At 36.9% G+C, this 23140-nt stretch overlaps 1 protein-coding gene across 2 annotated transcripts; it reads left to right on the forward strand.

Annotated features, from left to right (window-relative positions):
• Positions 1-22490, forward strand: cwc25 (CWC25 spliceosome associated protein homolog). Of its 2 annotated transcripts, none has more exons than XM_039740210.1 (10): positions 1-116; positions 6381-6553; positions 13457-13693; positions 13800-13869; positions 17296-17417; positions 17540-17603; positions 19447-19619; positions 19704-19787; positions 20561-20722; positions 21795-22490. In XM_039740210.1, the coding sequence occupies exons 1-10, from the start codon at positions 99-101 to the stop codon at positions 21907-21909; spliced, it is 1218 nt and encodes a 405-aa protein (XP_039596144.1). In that variant the 5' UTR covers positions 1-98; the 3' UTR covers positions 21910-22490. The 2 variants fall into 2 exon arrangements, with proteins under 2 accessions (XP_039596144.1, XP_039596145.1); XM_039740211.1 differs by having other exon boundaries at positions 19707-19787.
• The last annotated feature ends 650 nt before the right edge of the window (positions 22491-23140 follow it).

The raw sequence follows: 23140 nt of genomic DNA on the forward strand, positions 1-23140 counted from the left end.
TTCCGGCCACGTGACACAGGTTTGGCTGCGTGCGACTTCAGTGAGGTTGCGGAAACGGAAAGGAAGAGGAGGTCGTCTCTTCTACTAAGTTGTAAACAATGGGTGGCGGAGATTTGGTAATTTTTTTTCGTTTATAATTTTTGTTTAGCTTTGGTAAATTAGTTGTAAACGTGGCTTTGTCATAGGCTTACTAGAAAAAGCTTTTAAACGATTTCAGTGCGTGGCGCATGCCGATATGCCCGACTCTAGTCACAGCGGCCTGTGCATTTTATAAAGTGTTCATGTCCGTTGATTGGGCATTCTTTTTGGAAGCGTTCAATATTTTGTATAGTACGGTATTCCATTTTATCGTTTGACTGACCATAATTATTTTTACGTCAATGGTTATGATCGAATGGTTCGGTTTATTAGGGCATTTGATAAAGAAAAAAAAGCCCTTCAATATCAACATTTATGTAGCATTAGAATACGAAATTAAACGGAAATTGGCCACACAGAATTTGAACTTTTTGGTCAGTCATTAAAACCTTAGCTGGCAATTATCAGTTAAAAAAATAAATATGTAAGGGTTTCTGGCTTTAAGTCTCATCTGTGATTTAACGTAATGGTTTTAATGACTTGAATAGTTTGATTTTACTGTGAAAGAGCAAAGCTTGAAGCTAGATAGTGTCGGATAGTAGAGAGGTATGTTTTATTTAAAAGGATTTAGATAACATTTTTAGAAAATTAAAAACTATTGAAAGTTTTGGACCAGACTGTCATATTGAAAGGCTCTTGGAATTTTGTACAGAGCACCTCATCTCCATTTTTAATCTTATTTGTAGGTTGTCATTTGAACAGCATAAGGTTTCACAAACCAAACAAGCTACTGTAATTCCAGTGACGAAAAAAAAAAAAATCCCCAAAACCTTAAATGACTTCAGACCAGTGGTCACAGCTTATGAAATGATTTTGAAAAATGAAAGCTGACAGTGAAAGATTGGGTTTTATTAGATCCATTTGAGTTTGCCTATCTGTCCAATAGAGGGACAGAGGATGCCATTGTCATTTTTTATTTGCTTTATTTGTTATATAACCACTTGGAGGGAATGAAGACTTGTGCAAGGCATCTGTTTGTAAGACTTCTCAGTCACTTTTAACACAATCCAGTCCCACCTTCATGCAGAATACTCAGTTTGGTATGGTAGCTGTTTGACTTTTTAACAGAAACATCTCAAAGAGTGAAAGTAAATGGTTGCCTGTCTGGCATATCCTCATCCACAGAGTTCCCACAGCGGTGTGTTCTTTCACTTGTTTTGTACATCCTTTACACAAATGGATGTTGCAGTAAGTCTGAAGACGGGTTTATTTTAAAATCTGGTGGTGACTCAGTGATCGTAAGCCTACTCAATGAGAATGAAACCAGTTGTCGCCCAGTGGTAAATGATTTTGGTATATGGTGTGTTGAATCTTTTCTACAACTAAACATTATAGAAACTAAGTAACTAATCATTGATTTTTGAAGAAACACCATTCACTGCCAGGAAACATTAATAAAAGATCAGACAGTGGAGTCTGTTGACAGTTTTTGATGTCTGGAAAACATTCGAGATTAAATTACTTGGAGATCCAACATATTTGTATCCTATGAACAATTACACTCCGAATTTAACTTTCCAACGACACTTTTCTTTCACTACCTTCAAATTAGAAACTTTGTTAAACGGAACCTGCCCGATTTTCCTCACCTCCCACCTATTTCTATACTGGAAAAAAATATTGATTAGTCTTGTGGACTCAGAAAGCATCTCTGTAATATATAAAAACATTTTACAGTCCCACCCTTTCAAAAATCCAAGAGTACAGTGGGAAAAGGATCTCTCACTCAACATATCAGAAAAGGAGTGGAAGTCAGCAATGCACAGAATTCACTTGAGCTCCAGATGCGCAAAGCATACAATTATTCAATTTAAAATTATATCTGTCGTGTTTAAAATTGTCCAAAATGATTCCAGGGCAAGATTGAACCTGCGAATGTTGCAATTGAGTTCCAGCCTCACTGTGCCACATGTTTTGGGCCTGCACCAAATTAACATCATTCTGGACCGAAATCTTTAAATGGCTTTCAGACAGCCTTGGTGTCACAATCCCTCCCAACCCACTAACAGCTGTGTTTGGTGGGCTCGCAGGGGGGCTTAAAGTGGCAAAGGACAAACAAACTGGAATTGCCTTTACTATACTATTGGCATGTTGACATATCTTGCTCAACTGGAAGAATCCTAACTCACATATTCTAAGTCAGTTCTACCTGATGTTTTATACTATTTGAAACTGGAAAAAATCAAATTCTCACTTAGAGGATCTGTGCAGAACTTTTTCAAAACCTGGCAGGATCTGATCAGCAACATTTTAGAATAAGTATTTAAATTGAGGCAGCAGATTCTCTCTCCTCTCCTATTCTATTTATTTTTATTCATTTATTAATTTATCTATCCATCCATCCATTTTCTAACCCGCTGAATCCGAATACAGGGTCACGGGGGTCTGCTGGAGCCAATCCCAGCCAACACAGGGCACAAAGCAGGAACCAATCCTGGGCAGGGTGCCAACCCACCGCAGGACACACACAAACACACCCACACACACACTAGGGCCAATTTAGAATCGCCAATCCACCTAACCTGCATGTCTTTGGATTGTGGGAGGAAACCCACGCAGACACGGGGAGAACATGCAAACTCCACGCAGGGAAGCAAACCCGGGTCTCCTAACTGCGAGGCAGCAGCGCTACCACTGCGCCACCGTGCCGCCCTTAATTTATCTATTTACTTTTTTTTTTTACTAGTATAATGTTTAACTCTGCTGGCCTATCAATCAATCAATCAACATTTATTTATATAGCACATATTCATACAAAAAAAATGTAGCTCAAAGTGCTTTACAAAATGAATAGAAAAATAGAAGACACAATAAAAAATAAACATAAGTCAACATTAATTAACATAGAATAAGAGTAAGGTCCGATGGCCAGGGTGGACAGAAAAACAAAAAAACTCCAAAGGCTGGAGAAAAAATAAAATCTGTAGGGGTTCCAGACCACGAGACCACCCAGTCCCCTCTGGGCAATCTACCTAACATAAGTCAAACAGTCCTCTTTGTATTTAGGGTTTTCATGGAAGGACCTGATGATGATGGTCACGTAGACTTCTGGCTTTCAGTCCATCAATGTTGGTGCATCATGATGCTTTTAGGTGGCCACCACCACAAAGAAACCGGAAAAAGAAACAGAAGAGAGAGTAGGGGTCAGTATGGATTTTGGAGCCACTGTGAATAGTTATTATGAAGAATTGAACATACAGAGTATCAGGATTAAGTTAAAGTGAAGTTATGAGAAGGCCATGTTAAAGTAATGTGTTTTCAGCAGTGTTTTAAAGTGCTCTACTGTATCAGCCTGGCGAATTCCTATTGGCAGGCTATTCCAGATTTTAGGGGCATAACAGCAGAAGGCCGCCCGCCTCACCACTTCTTTTAAGTTTAGCTTTTGGAATTCTAAGGAGACACTCATTTGAAGCCTAGCTCTCTCTCTCATGGGTGGGGGTTGATTCGTTTCAAACTTAGTTTTGTTACATTTGACTTGCTTGTATGGAATGGTATTTGGTTTTAATAAAATGCAAATAAATAAATAAATCTGTCCCCACATGAAGATGAAGTGCAACGATTAACTAGCAATGTTCGGTACTTGTGTACTAAATGGACGGCACGGACGGCATTCCTACCCATTCTAGTGTTGGGCTCCGTTGGGGAGGCGCCCTGGTTGCTTAATTTTTGGAGTTTACATTATTAGACTGACCTACCCTAACCTTAAAGTGAGTGGGGGTGGAGCATAGTTGTCTATAAGTCCCTAATGTTAATGTCCCCTTTGGGTGCCTAGTGTTAAAAATGAAAATGATAATAGAATAGGGTACTAGCCGTCCGTACTGCCCATTTAGTACACAAGTACCCAATGTTCAAAGTGACTTTCAAAAGGAATCCGAGACTGGTGATTGTTGAGGCACAACTGGAATGTGTTTCAGAAGAAGTAATGTCTAAAGTTATCTTAGCATGGAAGGGAAAGACCTAATCAGATTGGGATAACTATGGATGAAAGGATAAACCAATTGACAGTGATGTCTAAACCCTGGTACAATATTTAAAAAAGCACAAGCAAGTACTGGTGGGTGCTCATTGGTTGTTGGCTGTCATACATTCAAAGCTTGACCTGATGACTTAAGACAAAATCAGACCTGTTAGATTTTGTCAGGTTGAATTTCAGACTGGGTAGGATTGAGTTTCTGGGTCTGTCATTGGAGCCGACTAACTTAAGACTGTGTAAATGAAGCGTGTGGCTGAAAATTGTTTGAAAAGTTGTGTAATGTCACGTGGCTTTAAGACACAGGAAGAATGTGAAAATTGAATATGAAGACCAACTTGGCATATGTTTCAGAGTTGTTTGTCCTAATTATTGGACCACTTTGCACATTTTCTGTTGCGTGTATTCCATTAGTTTCTGACAATTACTAACTCCATCATATTTGGCACATTTTCTAGTTGTTTTCCTTGTGCCTGTCATGCAAGCTGTTGACTCTCAGAAACGTGTCTGCCGATTCTGTTGTGGCTTTGGGTCTACCAGACCTGTTTCTGTCAGAGCTTCCTCCGGTTTACAAGTTCCGTTTGATGGTGTAGGAAACTACTCGTTGACACCTTGGCTTTCTTTGCAGTTTTTTTTTTCTAAAGGCCTACATTTCTAGGAGTTCTAATGGTATGTGTGTTTATCTTTGTTAGTTGCCTTTTTTTTTTTTACCATTATGATAACAGTATACACATGTCCAAACAGTGCTTTAGAGAGTGTAGCAACTAGTGCTGGGAGGTATACGGGTTCATACCGAAAACCGTTTTTTATTTTTGTTATCATATGAATTTTTCTTATACCGCAATACCGGTTTAAATAGCGTAAACAACGTTCGGAACGTGGCCCAGCAGGAAACTGTTTGAGGGGGGACCTTTTTCACTGCTACACCGCTAAACACGCATGCAATGGAGTACATGCGTTAGTGGAGGTATTGAGTGGTGAAAATGGACAGAGAACATTCTGAAACTGAAACTGAAGCTGTAGCAGGCGATAAAATTGAACATGATGACACAGAAGAACTTTTGCCGAGAAAAAGGAGCCATGTCTGTTGTCTGGAGATACTTTGGTTTTAAAAAGGTCAGATGTGGACCAAACAACTATTTTCTACAAATGCTGTTGAGCTAAAGTTGTCACCGGAGGCGGCAACACGAGCAATTTGCTGCACCGCCTTAGCCGCAAACGTGCTTTGGAGTACCGTGAATGTATGGAACTAAGATTGGCACCCTCCATGACCTTAGGTAAAACTGAAAAAGCTGGAAAACACTCAAGTCAGACGTTACATGTAGACACATTTGCTAGAGGACTGCCTATGACAAAGAAAGCAAGCGGTGGATCCGATAACCAACGCCATTACAATCCATATAGCTAACGTGTCAGTGGACAGAGATTGTTAACATTAACAGAAAGTGTTGTTGGTTTACAAAACATACTGACTATTCCTTTTCTAAAATAGGTTCCGTGCAATACATCTTTTGACAAGCACCTCTGGATATTTTACTAAAGTCTAAATTCCTCTTGGGATGGTTGTCAACATGATAGTTTAAGTTGTTTACAAAATTTGTTCAATAAAAAGGCTCTATATTTTGACTGCAACTGTCATGCAATGCGATTCTTTCTCTTCATTAGTGTCACCTCTTTGAAAACTATCACTTTATGGGGCCATGTAAACCTGTATTAATACTTATGTGCAGATTAAAATGTTTTTTTTTTTTTTGTGCAATGTACAATTCTCATGACAGTGGAATAGGTCATTATTAGCCAGTCTACTGCAGTAATTGCAGTGGAAAATGTGGTTAACATCCACTCATGCATGGGAAAAAAGTACCGTTGAATACAGTGAAACCAGGATAATTTAGAAAAATATCGTGATACAGAATTTTGGTCTTACCACCCAGCACTAGTAGCAACACAATTTGTTCCAACTCTCTTTTTATACAGAGTGTTTGTAAGTAATCAACAAAAGTTGAGACATCTGCTAGGAACTGTTCACATCAACTTTCAAGCCTTAATTTACTCCCATTGCTGTGGAAAGCGTTTCAGTTGTTCACCCATTATTTGTTCCCTGAAAAGTACTTTTAGTAGAACTCTGAATATTACAATTTTTTTGTATGAATGAGTGACTATTTAGTCAGTTTGACTGTAGAGTGAAGTTTATGTACTTGTGCATTCCCCTTCTGTTCTTTGCTTATGGTTCTCATTTCGTAATTCTTTTAATTATGTGTCTTCTGTGCAGAATCTGAAGAAAAGCTGGCATCCACAAACCCTCAAAAATATTGAAAGAGTTTGGAAAGCTGAGCAAAAACATGAAGCCGAGCAGAAGAAGATCAATGAGTTACAGAAGGAGCTGCAGCAAGAACGTGCCCGTGAGGAGATGCAGCGATATGCTGAGTCGACAGGGGCTGTGAAGTAAGAAAGCTGATATTGTTTTATCTTTTTTGGTCTTGTCAAATAATCAAAAAACATTTTTGTTCTCTCTATTTTTAAGTGGGCAAATTCCATTGACAAGAGAGTTGTGCATGTTGAGGTAAACTCACGTTTAACAGGTTTACCCGTTTGGACACTCCTATCTGCTGACATTCATGCCTAATATTAACAGAGCTGAGAGTCCAGTAGCAGCGACTTTCCGTGTAGAGTCACAGTTTGTGTTTCTCAGAATTTTAGATCAACAGTAGCTTCAAATCGTTTTCCAATTCTTAATATTTCTTTTACTGCAAATACAGTAATAGGCCAAAGACAAAATATCATCTTTCTGAGATAGTCATAACATTAATATTTGAATTGTGCGGCACAAGTACTTCCTTGCCCTGCTGTTTCAGGATAATTCTTTTATAGATAAGTCTTTTATAGAGCTTTAGTGCATGCTGCCCAAGAATATGTACAGCAGGCACTGGTTCAGGGTTTACCTTAGTGTTGGAGACGCACCGTGCAAGGAAGTTGGTGCTCCCTCTCTAGCTGAGCTTAATTAAATGACACAACTGTTAGAATTTTTTTTTCAACAGACATCTTCCTATTTTCTTATTACTTCATTAAAATATTGATTGTTGAGCTATATACATAAAGCAAAATTACATCACAATGTAATCCTTAGAAATAATTTGATACTATCTGTATGTATGGTGTTCGCGTCAATACCTCAACTCAGTGCAAGTTAGAACCATGCAATGGGACTCTGCCTCTGTAGTTAGAACATAACGTGGCAAACGCGGACACATTATTGCATGATTGGCTAAGAATGTTAGAATGCTTCAGTGACGCCGCTGGACAGCCGAGTATAGTAAGTCGGTGTTGGTTCGAGCAGATAACAGTAAGTTCGGTTGGTTTTTGGAACGTTGGTTTGGTGGGGCGTACTCTCCAGGACTAACATCGTCGACTGACTTAAACCCTTCAACAGCTACGGAACCGCAAGTAATTTAGAACGTATCGCCATTTGCTTGGTACGTCAAAATCTATATTTGGGCAGTTTGGTTTTGGTATCCGTCCTTCTGACATCTATTGGGAAACTGAGTAATGATGGCTGGGTATTAACAACGGTCACTGTTTAAATTTTAGCCGATCTCAGATCTAAAATGACCAAGCCAAAATAATTATTACTCCGACTCTGATTAGAGTCGTAAAATACGGTTTGTTTTGAAAATTTGTTTGCCGGAAAAAATCAAATGAGGTGTGAAGAGCTAAGTTCACGTCTCACAGCCCCGTTTTAACAGGCAGCTCTACATTACATTGGTCGAAAAAGTCTATTTAAGCACAAATCAGTGCCATGATAACAAGAATCATTTCAAGTACTTAAAAAAAACAAAAAAAAAACACAAATAATTCTTTGCAGAGAGAGTATGGATTTTACAAACATAGATTTTGTAGCCCGATTCAATTGGGCTCCCAGTCGCTAGTATAGATATAAATGATTTATAAGTGCCTTTATAGAACTAAATAGTTATATGTATACTTCATAATTTGTCCCAAGAGATACATTTATCTTTCACAGAAGCTCACAAAGTATTATAACAAGTAAGAACAACACCAGTCGCGTATCCCTGGAACACAAACACCAACACACACACAAGAAGTGCAAAAAAAGTTTAGACATTAAATGGGTTATACAATATAATATTTAAAGGAGTTGGTAACAACCTTAGTTAAGTATAAATAACTTAACACAACTTTGTTATTTAAGTAAACTCACTTTTGTTTTTATTTTTACACAACTCTTGCAACGTTAGTTAACTTGAGTTTATACGTATAAGTAAATTAAAAGAAACAAAACAAAAAAGTAACCACTTTCCACTCAAACCTCTTGGTTTGAAATTGCTGTATACTGGCATAAGTCTGAGTAAGAAAGGTAATATTTACAACTAGACATTAAGCCCGTTACAATAACGGGCGCTAGAACAGTATTGCATAAACATTATTAGGAACAGTCTATATTAAATGGCAAGGGACCTTAACCTCATGCTGTTTGTTGTCTTAATTTTTTTGTTAAAAATATTTTTGCAAGAAGCCCAAAGTAAACTAATATTAAAAATAAAATAAAAACGTATATGACAATACAGTAAGTATAATTAATATTGCCTTAGTGTAAAACTTTATATACGCAATATCTGAAGAAGATATTTAGGAAAATGTTTTTAATTTTTTACCTCAGGAAATTTTTCAATAAAATTTCATTATAGACAACTTTTTTTGTAAACACTCTTGTTCAGGACCATCTACAACGTTGACAACAACATCTGTAAAACTTCTAACTCTTGATAATGCAACATATAACTGACCGTGGCTGAATACTGGTTCTGGCAAGTAAATGGCAACTTTTTCTAAGGTTTGCCCTTGAGCTTCATTAATTGTTATGGCAAAGGCTAATGTAACTGGAAATTGTTGCCTTCTTATTGTAAAGGGTAAATTAGAGGAAAAAGCCAAATCAATACGGGGAATATTCTGACGCTCATTTTTTTTTTTTTCAATTTGCTCGTATTTTTCTTTGTCTTTCAGCCTTTCTTTTGTTGATATTTACTTGCTGAGCTGACCGTTCTTCCAGGAGATGTTGCTTATATACGATTTGAGTGTCTGTGTCTTTTGTCCTACTTGACGTGTCCTTTTTTTGGGTGGCATGTTGTTAGTAGATAGTTAGTTAGTAAACATGCACGGGGCAGTATGTGTGGTGTCTCCCCAGCAATGGATTTTATGTGCGCGGTCGCGACTACCCAATCAGCACTCTCCCCAGCAATGCTGTCCTTTATTTGCCTATCATGCGCGGCCGCGGCTACGCCATTCACTGTGTGCTCAGCTTCCAGAGTGTGTGCGTCCACAATGCCGGTCGTGCGTGTTGCACCGAGGCTCGCACATGTGCACTTCACCAAAAGACACACACACACACACGGACACCTGGACGCACACAGGGGTTTTATTAAAGAGGATATACATGTAAAAGTTAAAATATCCTTTAAAAGGAACTGCGCTGTGTCTAAGCCCCGAAACCCCCCACTGTGCCCCCCGATTTTTGTGTGCTATAGAGGCAGCCAAATATAACCTATGTGTCGGTGCAGTCCCGGCTGATGCTGTTTCAGTTAATGTATGAGCACGGCTCCCAGGAATTTGTAGCTACTGACATCTGATCTTGAATTTTTCTCTGTCTGTCTGCCAGTGTAAGCAACAAGCTCACCATTCAGTAGTTTCCAGGCCAGGTTGGACTTAAGGTCCGTAATGGTCTCTTCTATGGATAAAAGTTTTGTAATTGTATTTACAAACCGGATTCCAAAAAAGTTGGGACACTAAACAAATTGTGAATAAAAACTGAATGCAATGATGTGGAGATGGCAAATGTCAATATTTTATTTGTAATAGAACGTAGATGACAGATCAAACGTTTAATCCGAGTAAATGTATCATTTTAAAGGAAAAATATGTTGATTCAAAATTTCACGGTGTCAACAAATCCCAAAAAAGTTGGGACAAGTAGCAATAAGAGGCTGGCAAAAGTAAATTTGAGCATAACGAAGAGCTGGAAGACCAATAAACATTAATTAGGTCAATTGGCAACATGATTGGGTATAAAAAGAGCTTCTCAGTGTGGAAGTGTCTCTGAGAAGCCAAGATGGGTAGAGGATCACCAATTCCCACAATGTTGCGCAGAAAGATAGTGGAGCAATATCAGAAAGGTGTTACCCAGCGAAAAATTGCAAAGACTTTGCATCTATCATCATCAACTGTGCATAACATCATCCGAAGATTCAGAGAATCTGGAACAATCGCTGTGAGTAAGGGTCAAGGCCGTAAAACCATACTGGATGCCCATGATCTCCGGGCCCTTAAACGACACTGCACCACAAACAGGAATGCTACTGTAAAGGAAATCACAGAATGGGCTCAGGAATACTTCCAGAAACCATTGTCAGTGAACACAATCCACCGTGCCATCCGCCGTTGCCAGCTGAAACTCTACAGTGCAAAGAAGAAGCCATTTCTAAGCAAGATCCACAAGCTCAGGCGTTGTCACTGGGCCAGGGATCATTTAAAATGGAGTGTGGCAAAATGGAAGACTGTTCTGTGGTCAGACGAGTCACGATTTGAAGTTCTTTTGGAAATCTGGGACGCCATGTCATCCGGACCAAAGAGGACAAGGACAACCCAAGTTGTTATCAATGCTCAGTTCAAACGCCTGCATCTCTGATGGTATAGGGTTACATGAGTGTGTGTGGCATGTGCAGCTTGCATGTCTGGAAAGGCACCATCAATGCAGAAAAATATATTCAGGTTCTAGAACAACATATGCTCCCATCCAGACGTCATCTCTTTCAGGGAAGACCCTGCATTTTTCAACAAGATAATGCCAGACCACATTCTGCATCAATCACAACATCATGGCTGCGTAGGAGAAGGATCTGGGTACTGAAATGGCCAGTCTGCAGTCCAGATCTTTCACCTATAGAGAACATTTGGCGCATCATAAAGAGGAAGGTGCGACAAAGAAGGCCCATGACGATTGAACAGTTAGAGGCCTGTATTAGACAAGAATGGGAGAGCATTCCTATTTCTAAACTTGAGAAACTGGTCTCCTCGGTCCCCAGACGTCTGTTGAGTGTTGTAAGAAGAAGGGGAGATGCCACACAGTGGTGAAAATGGCCTTGTCTCAACTTTTTTGGGATTTGTTGACACCATGAAATTCTGAATCAACATATTTTTCCCTTAAAATGATACATTTTCTCAGTTTAAACTTATGTTCCGTGATTTATGTTCTATTCTGAATAAAATATTAGAAGTTGGCACCTCCACATCATTGCATTCAGTTTTTATTCACGATTTGTATAGTGTCCCAACTTTTTTGGAATCCGGTTTGTATTTATTTAAACTTACTTTACTGCCCCCATGTTTGGAGCCCCACAGTGGGTGCTGTACTCCCTGCATAGAAGCTACCTAAATATTTTGCTACATCTATGCATGACCTTTACTTTCTGCAAAACTGATGTATGTTGTTCCTCAAAGTCTGCAAAGAGCCAACATCAATAATTTACACATGTTTTGATTGCATTAATCTTCTATTCTTCTCTAGTCTTAGTTACCTATAATGAGCCACATTGACACAGGAGAATCTCAAGGGCACTCCTACTCTCTCCACCGCTACAGAATTTAATGATTACTTACTGACAGCAGCCATGAAATGTTGCATAGAAATGACCTTACATATAGTACCGTGAATTAATAGTCTCTGTACGGTCTAATTTTATTTTCCCGTACATGGAGACTGTTAAATGACTCTAGGAAATTGAATTCAGGTATTTTGAAATGGTGTGGAACACTTAGATATTCTACCATGTACCCCTACATATATTCCAATGAGCATGTTTTCTTAAATAGTTAATATTTATTAATCTCTGGAACAACATATACTGTAATGTTTTCATGATTGTTTGCTTAATGTACGCTTGGCAATGTAACAAAACACGGCAGTGCAGATTCATCAGAGTATTCATTTGGGTATAAACCCAAATTCCATCCATCCTGCGTTGAAACACAGATGATTGGATGACTAAGGCTTAGCCAAAGGAGTAAACTGGCCTTGTGGCTTCACTTCAGTAGGGAAAACCATTGGGAAGAAATCAGGATAAATTGAAAGGAAAGGGTAACATTAAGGGGTAGTTGAAATCCAGAATTTAAAACATTTAACAGATACTGTCCAGTCCTGGATGGCCTTAATCAATGCACAGTTGGATAGGCTGTTATTTTTAATTACAAATCTTTTACATGTATCAAGAATGTTTCCTTATGTAAAATTGCTGTTTCTCATATTTTATTCTGGCTCTCTCTGCATATTTGAACAAAAACATCCAGTATTTTAAATAAAAATATCTGTAATTGGTAGAAGGGATACTCCACCAAAAAAGTGAGGCTTATTTTATGTTACCACATGTAGTTTGTAGTGATGGTTTAGAAAAATGTTATTTTTTCATGTGGAACATGACAAAAAAATGTTTATGATGTAATTAAATGGCATCCAGCACTGCATTGAAGCAATGTGAAAAAGTCCATGGAAAAAGAAAAAACTTTTCACTTTACTCACATCCTATAATCTTCACGTCAGTTATCCAGTTGTATGCTGAACACGTGCAAAATTCTTGCGTGTTTTACAAAATATTAATAGAAACCTCAAGAAAAATCGTCATACTACATAAATGGGAAAGGCATTGCTATACTGCTGTGTTTTTGAATTGACGACTGGATTCTTGACCACTGAATGAGGGCTTGAGGCAGTTCTTTAATTTAAAAGCACAGTTGAAATTACTGTGGGTGGCATGGCAGTCCACTGCAAGTCACACTCATGAAAAACATGCAAATGCCAGTCAGAGCAGTCAGCCTGAGATTCACGTCTAGATTAGTAAATCCGCAAAGTAGCAGTACTTTCTACTACATCACCATTTCATTCTGCTCTGTATGTTGAACATTTTAAATGATGTTTACACTCTTTATTTGAATTCAAATATATCCTTTATATTCTGAAATGTCTTTTATGTATCTTCATTTTTCAAAAGATTTAGATGTACAGGTTTATGATCCCTCTCTCAAGATGTCCCTCAGATTAAGTGCACATTTTTTGGGGGTCTGAAAATTTCCTAAAAAACCAATAACTACCGCACTACCCTACCACTTTCATGAATTAATTTTACCATTTTATTTTCCTATCATCATGCACTTCTGTTAACATTCCTGCTTAATTCCTGGTTAGATAAAACAAATTGTACTGGAAATGAAAAACAAGTTAACTCCCACATAGCAATTGGCTGGGGGAAAATGGTTTTGAAACTTTGAATCTCTTTTAAAAAGGAAAAAAGACGATCGACTTGATTGGATGTACCATGGACCAGGAAGTCATATAAAACAAGAGGAATACCTGATGGGACGCCCAGTTGACAAATATATCTTTGAAAAGTATGAGCAAAAGGAATCTGGACCATCGGAAGAGACTGGATTGTTACCAGGGACCATCTTTTCTACAAATGCTTCTAATTCTGTGCAGGATTTGGCAGCCAAAATCAGAGAAGACCCCTTGTTTTTGATTAGGTCAGTCTTCATTATTTTCCTAAAAAAAATCTTTCCTGGTTAGCATTCCAAGCTTTCTAGTTATGGTTATTATATGCCCCCCCTTTTTATTTTTTATTTTTTAAAGAAAACAGGAAGAGGACCGAAAAAGAGAAGTTCTAAAAAATCCAGTGAAAATGAAGAAAATCAGGGAAATGGTAAGCATAATCTTCCCAACAAATTGTTAAATGATTTGAATGTAGCGCCCAAGTTATTAGACATAATTCTGATATTAATGATGGTAATGAGGAAATTTGTCTTTGAGACATTGATATATTTGAACATTTTGTTTGTGTACGGGTTGTTTTTTTTACTTGTGATGTGTCTTCTTGACAAGCTAATGTAATGGATTATATCTTTATTTCTTTGGGCTTACTAGTTTACAGTACCTTCCTCCAATTAATTTGTTTTGCTTTCCCTGGTGTTCATCACCCTTATGGGTGAGGTACCACCTTCTCATGAAATGTGATGCAATGTCCACCTTTGTCCACTTCAGACTCCTGTTTGTTCTCGACCCTACCACCTTCATCATGCTCTGATTCATCTGTTTTGGTTTTTTTTTTAATTTTTCTACCGCATATCTTAAGGCAGTCACCCTAACATTCCTTATTGAACCTTTGCATAGCCACTTGATTATCCAGTACTGTTTAATATTCCACTTTCAAATGGCAATTCTCACTTTCAAACATTTCCAGCACAGATTGTATTAAGTATGCCATGTCACATAGTCTGTGATGAATTAGCTCAGTATTAAAGAAGTCGTAATACTATCATTGTTACAGAGTATAGCATAATTTTTATTTGCATACCAGCTAACATGCAATATACCATGTCATCTAGCTTGGAATTGCTCATCATCAGAGTAACTCATACTATACGTTTTGAGTTTCTGCTTTGGTTTACTTGCATTTGCTTAGGCTCAGTACCACTGCATTAGCATGCTAGGAAGGAATATCAATTTCCGTAGACCCTATGAGCTCTTGGTAGAATATTAATAATGAATGTTTTACTGCAGAGTCAGACTGACATTTAGAAATGTGCAAGTTAGGATCATTTATTAGACTACTCTAGAATAGTAATTCATAGGAACATAAAATATAATTGTCAATTCTGCTGAAAGTAAAGTTAAACTAATGTTTAAAAAAGAAAAAGAAAAAATAAGTTGCAAAGGAAAAAACTGCTTTATAAGGCATATAAGACTAATGACTGCAAAGTGAATCGTAGAGCGTATGAGAACTTGAGGGCAACCATTAAGAAGGATATCAGCGAGGCTAAAAGACAGTTGGAGAGGAATATAGCAGATAAGGCGACAGATGACCCTAAGAGATTCTTTCAATATTTTAGTAGTAAAAGAACAGTCAATTAGGAGGTCAAGTGCATCAGAAATAGTAAAAGGGAATTAAAAGATACAGACAATGAAATAGCAGATGCCCTAAACGTACTTTTTTCTGCGGTGTTTACAAGTGAGCAAGTGGATAACCTCAGAGCAGTAACAGGGACTTCTAAGGAGGTACTGAGGGATTTGGAAATTTTAGAGGGAGAAGTGCTGTTCAGATTAAATAAGCTGAAATCAAACAAATCACCAGGATCAGATAATATTTATCCTCGTGTTCTTAAGGAGGCTAGTGAGTACATATATAAACCCTTGACACATATTTTTAGGAAGTCGCTGCACACTGGAGAGATTCTGAAGAACTGGAAAATTGCAGATATCATCCCATTATATAAAAAGGCGTGACAGGGCAGATCCAAGCAACTATAGGCCAGTAAGCTTAAAATTCATCACAGGCAAATTAATGGAAGTGATTATTAAGGATAAGATTGAGCAACACATGGCGAGGACAGGAGTTATTCTGAACAGTCAGCATGGGTTTAGAAGAGGGAGGTCGTGTTTTACTAACATGCTGGAATTCTGTGAGGAGGCAACAAAAGGATACGATCAAAGTGGAGCTTATGATATTATTTATCTGGACTTTAAGAAAGCATTTGATAAGGTGCCACGTGATGGGTTGGGCATCAAATTAAAAGAAGTGGGAGTTCAGGGTGATGTTTTCAGATGGGTGCAGAATTGGCTCAGACACAGGAAGCAGAGGGTGATGGTGTGAGGAACCTCATCAGAACTCGCCGATGTTAAGTGTGGTGTTCCAGAGGGGTCAGTGCTAGGGCTGCTGCTATTTTTAATGTATATAAATGATTTAGATAGGAATATAAGTAACAAGCTGGTTAAGTTTGCAGAAGATACCAAGATATGGAGATTAGCAGATAATTTGGTATCTGTTATATCATTACAGAAGGACTTAGATAGCATACAGGCTTGGGCAAATTTGTGGCAGAAGAAATTTAATGTCAGTAAATGTAAAGTATTACACATAGGAAGTAAAAATATTAGGTTTGAATACACAATGGGCGGTCGGAAAATCGGGAGTACACCTTATGAGAAGGATTTAAGAGTCATAGTGGACTCTAAACTATCAACTTCCCAACAGTGTTCAGAAGCCATTAAGAAGGCTAACAGAATGTTAGGTTATATAGCACAGTGTGTGGAGTACAAGTCCAAGGAGGTTCTGCTCAACCTTTATAATGCACTGGTGAGGCCTCATCTGGAGTCCTGGGTACAGTTTTGGTCTCCAGGCTACAAAAAGGACATAGCAGCGCTAGAAAAGGTCCAGATAAGAGCGACTAGGCTGATTCCAGGGCTAAAGGGAAAGATTAAAAGAGCTGAGCCTATACAGTTTAAAGAAAAGAAGATTAAGAGGTTACATGATTGAAGTGTTTAAAATTTTGAAGGGAATTAGTACAGTGGATCAAGACTGGGACTTTAAAATGAGTTCATCAAGAACACAGGGACACAGTTGGAAACTTGTTAAGGGGAAATTTCACACAAACATTAGGAGGTTTTTCTTTACACAAACAACGACAGACACTTGGAATAAGCGACCAAGTAGTGTGGTAGACAGTAAGATGTTAGGGACTTTCAAAACTCGACTTGATGTTTTTTTGGAAGAAATAAGTGGATAGGACTGGCGAGCTTTGTTGGGCTGAATGGCCTGTTCTCGTCTAGAGTGTTCTAATGTTTTGTCAAGTCTTTCCACACCTAACAAGCTTTGATTGCAAGAGGTGTGCTTTACGATTATGCAATTGCTGGTTAATCATGATTGTATATGTAAATGATATTTGGAAGAAAGTACAGTAAATAAATGGATGTTTATTAAGATGTGATAATAATCAGTGAAACTACAGAGTGAATGATTGCTCTCTAGCTGCAATACATGCAGTGAATTTAGAGATTAAAAACAAAAAAAATTATTGCATTGTTTAAATACGGCTGTTTGTAAAATGGTGAACAAGAAAATGGATCTTAAAAGAAAAGTCAGCCTGGGATGTTTCATAGTGGAAAGTTACCGGAGTTGCATGTCTTTCTAAGTGATAAACATTAAAATGTAATGAGCAGAAAATAAATGTAATAGTTGTGCATTTTTGTTTTTATCGCTTGAGTAATCAAGGTAGTGCAATTAAAGCCATGTAAGCAGTTAACTTGCAGTGTTTGAAGGTTTATTAAAATACTGTAAATCTGTGTCCCTTAGCTACAGCAAAATCTTAAAAAGAAATCCAAAAAGAAGGATAAGAAAAAGAAACACAAGAAGCGACATGGAAAGAGTTCAGACAGTGAAAGCTCCAGCAGTGAGGACGAACGATTTACCAAGAAGTATGCACTTTGACCTTCAAAGGTGGTTCTTGGGGATATAGCTTTTAGGAAAATGTCTCTAAACCTTGCTAGATCGTTTTTTTGTAAAATATTATGTAATTTTATTTTTTTTTACATGTTAGGTCTCATACGAGGAAAAGGACACCTTCACCTGTGATTCATAAAGTCCCAGGCTATGGCCTACAGGTTAGTATGAACCCTGTTCTGTTAACTTTCATACTTTGCTGCATGCTGAGAAATGTCTCAGGTTTAGGATGTCCTGTTAAAATAAGTTGGAGTTTCAGTTTGAGGTGGTTTTTCCCAAACATACTTGTAAAATTGTAGATAATAAGGTATTATTAGAAGCTACACTGCACCACAATATGGAAATTGGATGGTAAAATCTGAAAAGATTTATTTAGCCAAACTTTAAGGATGATCTGATTTAACAGATTTAAATTTTAAAATTAATTTAAATGTATGACTTAGAAAAATGAGAGGATGACTTCTTAAAATATAGTTATGAATCTACCTGCTAGGTCAGGGGTGCCCAATGTGTCGATCACGATCGACCGGTAGATCGCAAAGGTAGTGCAGGTAGATCGCGTTGCATTCAAAAAAAAATTTTTTTAAACGTTAGTCTATCATATATCCTCTCTACGGCATTTGCCACTTGATTGACATACAGGGCAGCCAGACTGAGATCTCTTCTATTCTAACACACTGGTCACCCCGCGCGCACGATCAAACGCACGAGCTACTGCAAAACTCTGGCTGTGATCTAGTTAGCCTTCCAATTTATATCGACTAAAGAAGGGATTTAAAAAAAAATTGTTTGGGGAGGGTATGGGCTGGATGTGGAATTGGAAGAGGATTTTTTCTCACAATGTCACAATCGAAGTGCGTTTGTCTGATCTGTCAATCTATCATTACTATTCCAAAGAAGGAAAATGTGGAAAGGCACTTTCAACTGTTCATAAAACTACGAAACTGACTTCCTTCCGAAAAGCGATCTGAGAAAGAGAAAGGAGAGGGAACTAAAATCGCAGTTAATCGGACAGCCGTCATTTTTCACTCGGCTGAATTCAAAAGCTCCTTGACTGCATTATTCGGCTCTACTTATTTATGCAAGTCAACCTTTTCCCACATGATGATTATTACATCCAAATACTGTAGTAACCATAAATGTATTGAATTGTTATTGTGTCATAAAGGTTATTCAGTTATGCAAGGTACGACAACATACATTTTATGTATAAAGTATACTCCGTATATATTTATATATATATATATATATATATATATATATATATATATATATATATATATATATATATATATACACAGTACAGGCCAAAAGTTTGGACACACCTCCTCATTCAATGTGTTTTTCTTTATTTTTATGACCATTTACATTGGTAGATTCTCACTGAAGGCGTCAAAACTATGAATGAACACGCGGAGTTATGTACTTAACAAAAAAAGGTGAAATAACTGAAAACATGTTTTATATTCTAGTTTCTTCAAAATAGCCACCCTTTGCTCTGATTACTGCTTTGCACACTCTTGGCATTCTCTCGATGAGCTTCAACAGGTAGTCCCTTCATATATATAAAGCATTTTTAATGTAGGTAGATCATTTCGACCTGGTCATTTTAAAAGTAGCTCGCAAGCCAAAAAAATGTGGACACCCCTGTGCTAGGTTCTTTTCGACAATCTTTTAAGAAAATAACAACCAATACACAAACATTGATGGGTGGTACCTTTTAAGATGTTGGGCATGGGACTAAAACAGTTTCATACCTAAATTAGTTTAGTAGTTTGTAATCTTTGTTTATATACAGTCATGTTGTGTTCTGAATTTCATTCCAGTCATAAAAAAAATATCAGTTTTGCACATGTGCTAACAAAGTACTCCACATGCACCTTTATATATAACTATACTGTATGGTTTTGCCAATTTCATTATTTTTTGTTACCTTTCATGATTTGTAGAATACTGTATATTTTTTAAAACATTCATCTAATAAGAGTTGTATGTTCTTCCTAGGTTTCTGATCGCAAAAAGTCTTCTGTTGACAATTTGCCATCTTCATATCGCCAGACAGAAGAAAAATCTAGAGGCAGCTCTAGAAGCAGCCCTGAATCCTGCCCTCCTAAAGTACTGAAGCACTCTGACACCAGAGACCACAGAGAACACACAGCCAGTCTGAGTAGTAGAAGGTCAGTTCAGGTACTGTAGTTAGACGACAAGTGGAATTAGAATTTTCTGATGAAGCTAAAAATCTTTCTGTCTTTCATGCCCAGCAGTAATAATTATAGGCACAATGGCAAAAGCTCATCTCCTCCAAAGCAGACGTATCATAGGCGGCCCAATTCAAGTTACACAAAGTAAGGAATTTATTTATTTATTTTTTATAAACATGGCATAAGAAGGGTTAACACACTATTGTTAAATTTACTGAGGATACTATACAGTCTATGTGATGGCTGTCACTATTTGATCACATTTACTATGCCACTTCGTGGAACAAACTATTTTAAGTCATCGGAATACTTATTTTGTATGAGTTTTGTAATTATTCACCCTTGTTCACATAATCACTATGAATCCTGGTGAAGTAGTTTTTTATTTCAAAATTCTGCTATTGGCTCTTTATTGGCATAAGCTGTTTCAGAGAATATATTTTCATTACATGTAGGAGTAATTGTCGTTATTCTTTTAAGTGCTGGATTTTTACGCTTTTTTGTATGCTTACTAAGACCTAGATGATCGCATGCCCAAGCTACTGTGCTGACTCATAAAGTTCCCCCAAAAAAGATGCTTTTAAAAGGTCTCATCCATGGTGATCAAGTCACCATTTTGAGTTGATCCTCATTATGAGGGATGTCATCTATTGTTCAAATAGTTTTCTGTATGATTATTATGCACATGTGGTGTAATGGAGGTTTTTAAAAAAATAAAAATAGCTGGCTAAAAGTATTACACCAAGCAATTTAATAAGCAACAGTCTTCAGTTTTAATTGAATTTCTTGCATGTTAACATTTGAGCTTAGCTGTTTCAGCCCTCATATTGTAAAATCAACTGGAATTTGTACTCTTGCAGCACTGCCTTAGCAATCTAGTTGTATAAGTATTACATGTAATTTTTGTGTTTTTTCAGGAAACTATCTGCAGAAGATTTAGAACGAAAGCGAAAAGAGATGATGGAGTTTGCAAGTTGGCGGGACAAAGAAAGGGTTAGCAATATTGAAAGATACAAAAGGCAAGATGAGAAAGAAAGAGAAGTGGAAAGAAAGGACACAAGGGATGGGAAGTTTATTCAGTAAGTGTTCTAATTGGCACGTTGGCAGTTCTATACAGAGCTTTAATTTCAGCATGGGAATAAGAAAAAATCATATTTCTTCAGTGGCACTCATTTAGTTAGGGTAAATAATTGCAGTTTATATTTTGTTCATAGTGTGATCAGTTAGAAATGCCAAACTTACAGTTTTACCAAACATACCATCTGCATTTTGTAATATCTATTTAAAGCGGCTAAATTGAGAACAAGGGCAATGTTAGAAATTTATTACAGCTTTTTGTTAAAATGTTTTTCTTCTCCACACATTACAACCTGTGGATGGATTTTTTAATGTAAATAACAGTAGACATGATTTACACAATGAAGTTGTTGGAAGATGTGGTAGCGGAATGCAAATAAACCAGAAAGAAAATCGGCATCTGGCTTTTTACCAGAAAACAGTGACATGGCTAAAAGAGAACAAAAATCTACACACACATAGGATGTGACCACAAATGAAACGTCATTACTCACAAGAATCGCTTAGATTGAATTTCAGCACATCAGTAAACTGCAGAGTGTTGCAGCATAGATGAAACCATTAAGAACACATAACTGCAGGGAAAAAAAAAACAATTATTGAATGTACAGTGTTAGAAAAGTAGTATGCATTACTCAAAACATGTTTTGTAAAACTGAGACGATCAGATTTAAGCTTTGCACATGACTTATACGACTTGATTTTTCATATTTTTGATTGTTTCACCTGTATCATTCATTAATTGTGAAAGTGACAGTATTCTGCTTCACGCACCATTTCAAAAAAAGTTTTTCAACAGATTTTTAATTTATACCTTTCCCACACCTAAAAGTATTGTTCCACTCTTGTCCTCCTTTGTTCTTGAACCTTTGTTACTGCTCTTGTATATTGGAACTTTCAAACATTCATTTTAGCAGACTAATGACATCTGCTTTTTCTATTGCCATAGACAAAGGTTATAAAACTCTAATTTCTGTTACATTATTTTTTAAAGAGTTAAACTGGAGACTGCATCAACATTATAAGATATAAACAGTTATAAACAATCTTAACATGTGTTACATTATTTTGCAGCGAAATGAAACTGGAGAGCGCATCAACATCTTCATTAGAGGACCGAGTTAAGAGGAATATCCACTCCATTCAGCGGACTCCAGTGGCTTTAGAGAAAAACTTTATGAAGCGGTAGCAGGTGCACCTCTGACCAAAATATTTATGTAAATAGATTGTTGGATAGGTTAATTGTCATACATAAACCTAGATTCTGAAAAAATGTGTGTGTACAAATTTAAAAACTGAAGTCCATGTTTAAATAACAGTTTAAGATGAATAATCCTGGCCCGTGTAAATGGTTAATGTATAAATAAAAAAATCCATATGCAAAACAGTTTATTAAGTTATAAACATCAGGGCAACTTTTTTATATTTATATGTGTACATACAGTATTGAAATATATTCAGTTTGTCATGGTCTCATTTATAGCTTTTGCTAACAGCAGCAATCAATGAAGGAGCAAAATACAGCAGCTTATGACTTTAAGTTTATTTTTTGGAAAACTAAATATGAGTATGACAAAAATGAGTTTTTTACTTTTTAGAGTATTTAAATAGTAGCTGCAAATAGTTTTTTTTTAATTTGTAAAATAATTTTGATAACCTACAGTACAAACATCTTTAAAAGTAAAACCATATTTTCTAAATATCCACCATTTATGCAATATTTGTGTCCAGTTCTATGAAATCTGGAAATAAATTGTTTTAAGCATTATACCCTGTGTGTCTGTCTGAAGAAAGCATATGCTGTGGAAGTTACATAATTTAAAGGAGTCATTTTGCTCTTTTCATGTACTCTCACTGTTGATTCAGTATGACTAACTTTTTCATTTAAAGTGTGCCAAAAGCATAGGAGGATACGTAGAAGGTGCTACAATTTCCAGTAATTTCCTTGGTTGGAATTTAGAAGTACAGTACATACTATTACCAAATGCTTTAAGCATATGTTATCTCTGAATCCTGAATAAAATTTGGTGGAGTGGGGATCAAATCATCACCTTTCCTGGTTACTTTTGTGAGAGTTTTTTTTTTTTCTTCCTTTATAAGCTTTAACCCGCAAAAAACCTAACAGTATAGCACAATTTTAAATTCCATTATTAGTTAGGTACTACATTCTTTAACCATTTGCCACAGGATTCGTATAAGTGATGGTATATAATTTTTGTTAAAATAACCAGAATTATAATGCTGTAAAATGCAAAAGAGGTTTATACTTTTGTGTTGTGCCATGCCATGCTGCAGGCACGTATGTGAACACTAGTTGGCGGTGTTTGTAGCATGCAAGAAAAGCAAATGATCCATTAAAATGTGGGCAGTTTTTGCCCTCCAGGATCACTGCTCCATTTACTACACGTTTTCACCCATAG

The sequence above is a fragment of the Polypterus senegalus genome, chromosome 17 (assembly GCF_016835505.1).
Source record: "Polypterus senegalus isolate Bchr_013 chromosome 17, ASM1683550v1, whole genome shotgun sequence".
NCBI lineage: Eukaryota > Metazoa > Chordata > Cladistia > Polypteriformes > Polypteridae > Polypterus > Polypterus senegalus.